The sequence below is a fragment of the Procambarus clarkii genome, chromosome 56 (genome assembly GCF_040958095.1).
Source record: "Procambarus clarkii isolate CNS0578487 chromosome 56, FALCON_Pclarkii_2.0, whole genome shotgun sequence".
NCBI classification, from domain to species: domain Eukaryota; kingdom Metazoa; phylum Arthropoda; class Malacostraca; order Decapoda; family Cambaridae; genus Procambarus; species Procambarus clarkii.
Genome location: NC_091205.1, coordinates 3,775,357 through 3,783,286, shown reverse-complemented (window position 1 = coordinate 3,783,286; position 7,930 = coordinate 3,775,357). Strand labels below are relative to the sequence as shown.

Genomic DNA, 7,930 nt, shown 5'->3' with positions numbered 1-7,930 from the left:
GCCCTTGTTACGGGCGAGGGATGGAACTATGTATAACCCTGTCACGAAGACGGATGGCCCGTCTTCAGACCTCCTCAGTATTTGACTGCATCAGTCCCTTCAGAAATTGGATCACCATGAGGAAATCGAAACGAACCGTAATGAGGATTCGAACCTACGCCCTGGGTGTTCCCAGATGCATGCTCTAAACTACTTAAACGGCAGTCTCCATTCATGCATGTCTGTGTTCAGTCCCTGACCGTCGACAAGTGGCTGAGCACCATTCCTGTCCCTGTCCCATCCCATATCCTTATTCTGACCCCTTCTCAGTGCTATATAGTCGTAACGGCTTGGCGCTTTCTCCTGAAATTTCTTCACTTTTGTCCCTGCTTCCCTCCTTCCTTTACCTCCCATCATACCTTTCTCTCTGCCTTCCTCCCTTACTTCCCTCGTCCCTCCCTCCCTCCCTCCTATATTTCTTCTCGTTTCCCAATATATTGTATAAATCTACCCTATTATATTTAAATATATTTCTGTCTCTAATCATATTTATCTCTCATGCTCTCTTTTTCTCATTTCCCCTTTTTTCTCATTCTCTTTTCCTCTTTCCCTCTCTCCCCTCTCTTTCTCTCCTTTTTCCCCTCTCTTTATTTCCTTTTTCCCTCTCTTTTCCCCTCTCTTTCTCTCCTTTTTCCCCTCTCTTTTCCCCTCTCTTTCTCTCCTTTTTCCCTCTCTTTTCCCCTCTGTATCTTCCCCTGTCTCTCTCTCTCTCTCTCTCTCTCTCTCTCTCTCTCTCTCTCTCTCTCTCTAATATATGTAAGGGTTAAGCCGTATTACTAAAGTATTCATTAGTTTCCCCAATTCAGTTGGTTACAGGAAGCACGAACAGTTCTGAAGGTACAGGAAGTACCATCAGTTCCGAGGGTACAGGAAGTACCATCAGTTCCGAGGGTACAGGAAGTACCATCAGTTCCGAGGGTACAGGAAGTACCAACAGTTCCGAGGGTACAGGAAGTACCAACAGTTCCGAGGGTACATTAAGTTTCAACAGTTCCGAGGGTACAGGAAGCACCAACAGTTCCGAGGGTACAGGAAGTACCATCAGTTCCGAGGGTACAGGAAGTACCATCAGTTCCGAGGGTACAGGAAGTACCAACAGTTCCGAGGGTACAGGAAGTACCAACAGTTCCGAGGGTACATTAAGTTTCAACAGTTCCGAGGGTACAGGAAGCACCAACAGTTCCGAGGGTACAGGAAGTACCATCAGTTCCGAGGGTACAGGAAGTACCATCAGTTCCGAGGGTACAGGAAGTACCAACAGTTCCGAGGGTACAGGAAGTACCAACAGTTCCGAGGGTACATTAAGTTCCAACAGTTCCGAGGGTACAGGAAGTACCAACAGTTCCAAAGGTACAGGTAGTACCAACAGTTCCGAGGGTACAAGAAGCACCAACAGTTCCGAGGGTACATGAAGCACCAACAGTTCCGAGGGTACAGGAAGTACCAACAGTTCCGAGGGTACAAGAAGCACCAACAGTTCCGAGGGTACATGAAGCACCAACAGTTCCGAGGGTACAGGAAGTACCAACAGTTCAGAGGGTACAGGAAGTCCCAACAGTTCCGAGGGTACAGGAAGTACCAACAGTTCCGAGGGTACAGGAAGCACCAACAGTTCCGAGGGTACATGAAGCACCAACAGTTCCGAGGGTACAGGAAGCACCAACAGTTCCGAGGGTACAGGAAGCACCAACAGTTCCGAGGGTACAGGAAGTGCCAACAGTTCCGAGGGTACAGGAAGTACCAACAGTTCAGAGGGTACAGGAAGTCCCAACAGTTCCGAGGGTACAGGAAGTACCAACAGTTCCGAGGGTACAGGAAGCACCAACAGTTCCGAGGGTACTTGAAGCACCAACAGTTCCGAGGGTACAGGAAGCACCAACAGTTCCGAGGGTACAGGAAGCACCAACAGTTCCGAGGGTACAGGAAGTACCAACAGTTCCGAGGGTACAGGAAGTACCAACAGTTCCGAGGGTACAGGAAGTACCAACAGTTCCGAGGGTACAGGAAGCACCAACAGTTCCGAGGGTACAGGAAGCACCAACAGTTCCGAGGGTACAGGAAGCACCAACAGTTCCGAGGGTACAGGAAGTACCAACAGTTTCGAGGGTACAAGAAGCACCAACAGTTCCGAGGGTACATGAAGCACCAACAGTTCCGAGGGTTATCTTGAGGTTATCTTGAGATGATTTCGGGGCTTTAGTGTCCCCGCGGCCCGGTCTTCGACCAGGCCTCCACCCCCAGGAAGCAGACCGTGACAGCTGACTAACACCCAGGTACCTATTTACTGCTAGGTAACAAGGGCATAGGGTGAAAGAAACTTGACCCATTTGTTTCTGCCTCGTGCGGGAATCGAACCCGCGCCGCAGAATTGCGAGTCCTGCGCGCTATCCACCAGGCTACGAGGCCCCAGGAAGCACCTGGGGTACAGGAAGCACCAACAGTTCCGAGGGTACAGGAAGCACCAACAGTTCCGAGGGTACAGGAAGCACCAACAGTTTCGAGGGTACAAGAAGCACCAACAGTTCCAAGGGTACATGAAGCACCAACAGTTCCGAGGGTACAGGAAGCACCAACAATTCCGAGGGTACAGGAAGTACCAACAGTTCCGAGGGTACAGGAAGTACCAACAGTTCCGAGGGTACAGGAAGCACCAACAGTTCCGAGGGTACAGGAAGCACCAACAGATGACACAAACCATTGCTAACAAGGAAGAAGCGTCGCCCCGCCAAGTGGTAATTAACCACATACTAACTGCTTACACGAGAGAGCATTAATAATTTTCCATATTTGTTAATTAATATATATGGTTTAAGTTACTCTGAGTTTATTTCCGGCATCAATTTCTCCCCGGCCCAGTTTATCATGAGGCCTCCTGATGGACACCTGATCAGGAACTGCCAATATTCTGCAGGGAGAATGTTAGGAGTCACTTGTGTGACACTTATAACTGGACGAAACTGCGCACGTTTCAGGTGTCCTTGACGAGGGCAGGAAGTGTGTGAAGGGTCTCCTGAGTGGCACTTTAACTGGAGTGTTTCCGCCGCTTGCTAAGGTCGAGCACCTCTTTTGTGTGGTGACATGACCCGTGTGTCACAGGTTAATTGATCTCTCGGCCGTGAAATGCTTCTTTTGTGTGTTTGTTCTGCATGATAACTTTGTGAGAGCCGGGCCCTGTCGTTAAGTTAGTCTCTGGCATTTTAAATTAATTCTTGATCCTGTTCAGAGTTTTAAACGTTTGTTTGGCGTAGAAGTTATTCTTAGTTATTCAGCCTAATGTATCATCTGAGATAACTAAGACATCTAGCAAATTCATCCACTTCCTTCGTCACCTGTCCCATCAACTGACACCTGCCTACCCCTGGAGACAGCTGTCTCGTCATTTAACATCTTCATCTATCCTCCTTGTTCACGTGTCATACCACTGAACACGTCCCTCTACCCTCCTTGTTCACCTGTCATACCACTGAACACGTCCCTCTACCCTCCTTGTTCACGTGTCATACCACTGAACACGTCCCTCTACCCTCCTTGTTCACCTGTCATACCACTGAACACGTCCCTCTACCCTCGTTGTTCACGTGTCATACCACTGAACACGTCCCTCTACCCTGCTTGTTCACGTGTCATACCACTGAACACGTCCCTCTACCCTGCTTGTTCACGTGTCATACCACTGAACACGTCCCTCTACACCATCATCGACATCTACCTAACACATGGCTCTCCTCCCTGTGACACCTGTCCTGCAATTGTGCTCCTTCCACTGCTGCTCCTCGACATTTTCGAGGTAAAACACAATATTTTGTGTTTTACAAGGACGTATAATAAGGCCATAAACTGTTGTACTAGAAAATGGTAGCGGCTCGTGAAATTTACATACCGCGCCATTTTCTGTTTTGGGTCCTCTGGTAGGTTAGGATAAAGGAACTTTAGTACGACAGTATCTTGACGTTGGGAAACCTTAGAAGGACACACTGAATAAATAGCTTAAATATATTGAAACAAACTAGCAAATGTAATGATGAGAAAGATCACTCCTCCAGTAGTGGTTCATTCCTCCACTGTGAAAGGATGGTAGAGCGACCGTCTCTCTTCATGCAGGTCCGTGTTCAATCCCCAACCATCCAAGTGGTTGGGTACCATTTCTTCCCCTTATCCCTTATCTTCCTTATCCCTTCCTAGGGCTATAAAGTCGTAATGGCTTGGCGCTTTCCCCTGATAATTAAAAAACGTCTTCCTCCCATGACTCCCACGTGGAATATGTTCTCACACAAAATGTATCCTGAACATTTTATACTCATTGACCATAATAAAAACTCTTGCCTACAGATGGATCAGACTTCCCACTACACCAAATTTTAAAGTCTCTGCATTATATAAAACAATTATTATATAATCATTACACAGTAAATAAATGCTGAAAAATCTAGAAAATATAAAAGACAAAATGCGAGATAAAACTATAGAAATAGAGAAGGAATCATAAATCAAAACAACTGGAAACCACAGCAGAATTCCTAATGATATAATGTTACTTAGGAGGAGTGGGTGAAGCAGTAGTGCCAGGGTGGTTCTTTATGTTGATGAATGGAGAACAGGTAGTTAGAGCGTCGTAAGGCTGGATAGAAGGTAGTTAAAGGTATCTATTTAAAAGATAATCTGGCTAAAGGCTTAAAATGGGGAATGTTTTCGACTTGACCTGAGCACGTGAGGAGCACAGTAAAGGTTATTATTAGATTTTGCTTACTTCGCGCGTGTGTGTGTGTACCAACCGAATTGTGCTTACCTAGTTGTGCATGCGGGGGTTGAGCTCTGGCTCTTTGGTCCCGCCTCTCAACTGTCAATCAACTAATGTACATGTTCCTGAGCCTACTGGGCTCTATCATATCTACACTTCAAACTGTGTATGGAGTCAGCCTCCACCACATCACTTCCTAATGCATTCCATTCGTCTACTACTCTGACACTGAAAACATTCTTTCTAACGTCTCAATGGCTAATTTGGGCACTCAATTTCCACCTGTGTCTTCTAGTGCGTGTGCCCCTTGTGGTAAATAGCCTGTCTTTATCTGTCCTATGAATTCCTCTGAGAATCTTGTATGTGGTGATCTTGTCCCCTCTAACTCTTTTCTCTCCCAGTGACGTGAGGTTTAATTCCCGTAGTCTCTCCTAGTAGCTCATACCCCTCAATTTGGGTAATTGTCTGGTGCCAAACCTTTGAATCTTTTCCAGTTTAGTCTTATGCTTGACTATTTATGGACTCCATGCTGGTGCCGCATACTCCAAGATTGGTCTGACATATGTGGAATACAAAGTTCTGAAAGATTCCTTACACAAGTTTCTAAAGGCCGTAGTTATATTATCCAACCTTACATATGCCACTAATGTTATCCTCTTGATATGAGCTTCAGGGGACAGGTCTGGCGTGATATCAACCCCAGGTCTTTCTCTCTGTCTCTGACTCTTGAAGTATTTCATCTCCCAAATGATACCTTTTATCTGGTCTTAAGGAACCTAAGTAAGGAGGCATTTAGGGCGCTTTACACTGCCTACGTGAGGCCAGCCTTGGAGTATGCCGCCCCATCACCTGAAGAAACACATAAGGAAACTGGAAAAGGTTCTGAAGTTTGCAACGAGACAACGAAAAGTTTGCAAAGTTCCCAGCATTACGAGGCTTTGGGTATGAAGAGTGGCTGAAGGAACTGTGCTTTACGACACTATAAAAAGAAGGGAAAGGGGGGATATGATAAGAACGTAAAAAATATTCAGGGGGATTGACAGAGTGGAAATAGACGAAATGTTCACACGGAATAGTACAGAACGAATAGGACATGGGTGGAAGCTTGAAACTCAGATGAGTCACAGAAATGTTAGGAAGTTTTCTTTTAGCCTGAGAGTTGTGGAAAAATGGAATGCACTTAAGGAACAGGTTCTGAAAGCAATTTCTATTCAAAATTTTAAAACAGCATGATAGGGAAATAGGGCCGGAGTCATTGCTATAAGAAACCGATGGCTCGAAAGGTGGGGTCCAAGAGTCAATGCTTGATCCTGCAGACACAAATAGGTGAGTACAAACAAATAGGTGAGTACACACACACACACACACACACACACACACACACACACACACACACACACACACACACACACACACACACACACACACACGTATACATATACATAAACATAAAGTAATAAACCGCCAACTGACGCATCACGTCCCAGATGATCATTACCAGGAACTGCAACACAACACTCACAGCTCATGTTCCACCTTCGAACCCCGCAAGTAGTGGAGACTGCGCGCAGCAGCGGCATCAACCACAACCACCAATCACAATCACATCAACGGCATCACTATGATGAGAGACAACCCTGGCCGAAGTCACCACTCCGGACGCACCGACAATTATCCGGACCAGAGATAGCACTAATTTGAATAACGATCCTGGCCATCTTGCCCGCGTGCGTGTGTGTGTGTCTCAGTAATGATGCTTGTATCTCCTAGTCTGAGAGCTTCCGTTTCTCCTCTGCTTAGGAGGCTTTATTCCTAGACCTGACTCTCTGGTTTTTGGCTACGACGAGGCTTAAAGTCTCGTATTTTGTAGTTCAGGAAAAATACGGCATTATTATTTATATATAAGTGAACATCATATGATTAGCTAAATGATCTTCAACATATAGGCAGTCTCTGTTGATGATAGGGGGGGGGGGAATTATTGTGAAAATGTTCACAATGTATTCCAATAGAACATGGAAGCATGGTTACAAACTACAGAAAACTCTGTCATAGAGATATTAAGTTTTCATTTGGCGTAAAATCAGTGAGCATATGGAGGGAGGGAAATTATCAGGAGAAAGCCATTACGACCTTAGAACACTTTGAAGGGATCAGGATAAGTATTTTGGAAAAATAATTATCACTGAAAAATAAGAACAGTTAAAACAACGAAAATAAAAACAATAAAAAAATAAAAAAATAAACTATACTCACAAATTAACCGTATGGTAAACAACACAGCTCAATTCCAAGACAATGTCACACAATAATAAAATCAAATTGAAAATAAATCAAAATGAATGAAAATTCAATTTATCAGTGCAATCAGAAAAATGAAAAGTAATCGTAACATATTTAGCATAGTGTGTGTTGCTCTTATATGCAACAGATGGTGCTGTTTTTCAAAAACAGCATGGTTTTGCCTGTCACCCGTGTACTTATACTCACGAATTGAATGGCATGGTAAACGATAGAGCTTAATTCCAACACAATGTCACACATAATAATTAAATCAAAATAAAATAATTCGAAATCGATGAAAATTAAATTTATCAATGACATCGGAAACAATGACATGAAATCAAAACATATTTAGTATAGCGTAAGTTGCTTTTACGTGCAACAGACGGTGCGTTTTTTTTTTTTTAAAGAAAATCATGTTTTTACCTGTCACAGGTGTGGCATCTATACTTATACCCACGAAATAAACAGTATGGTAAACAACATAGTTCAGTTTCAATGCAATATCACACACAAAAATTCAATCAAAATGAAAATAAATAGATATGTATGAAAATATAATTTGTCAGTGCAATCGAAGACATTGAAATGGAATTGTAACATATGTAGTATAGTGTGTATGGCTCTTACATGCAACAGATGCTGCTACTTCCTAAAAAAAAAAAATTACCTGTCAAAGGTGTGGCATTTATATTTATACAATTGAAATGAATGGCATGGTAAAGAACACAGTTCAATTCCAACACAATGTCACAGAAAATAATTCAAAAAAATTAAAATAAATCGAAATCTATGAAAATTAAATTTTATCAATGCAATCGGAAATATTGAAAGGGAATTCGTAACATATTTAGTATTGCGTGTGTGTTG

At 43.7% G+C, this 7,930-nt stretch overlaps 1 protein-coding gene across 1 annotated transcript; it reads left to right on the top strand.

Moving 5' to 3' along the window:
* The first annotated feature begins 1,447 nt into the window (after positions 1–1,447).
* LOC123752902 (trichohyalin-like) lies at positions 1,448–2,209 on the top strand. Its single transcript, XM_045734926.2, has one exon. The coding sequence runs from the start codon at positions 1,448–1,450 to the stop codon at positions 2,207–2,209; it is 762 nt and encodes a 253-aa protein (XP_045590882.2).
* The last annotated feature ends 5,721 nt before the right edge of the window (positions 2,210–7,930 follow it).

What these genes read in the sequence shown, in the direction of transcription:
- LOC123752902 (XM_045734926.2), top strand. Translation starts at nt 1,448, where the DNA reads ATGAAGCACCAACAGTTCCGAGGGTACAGGAAGTACCAACAGTTCCGA.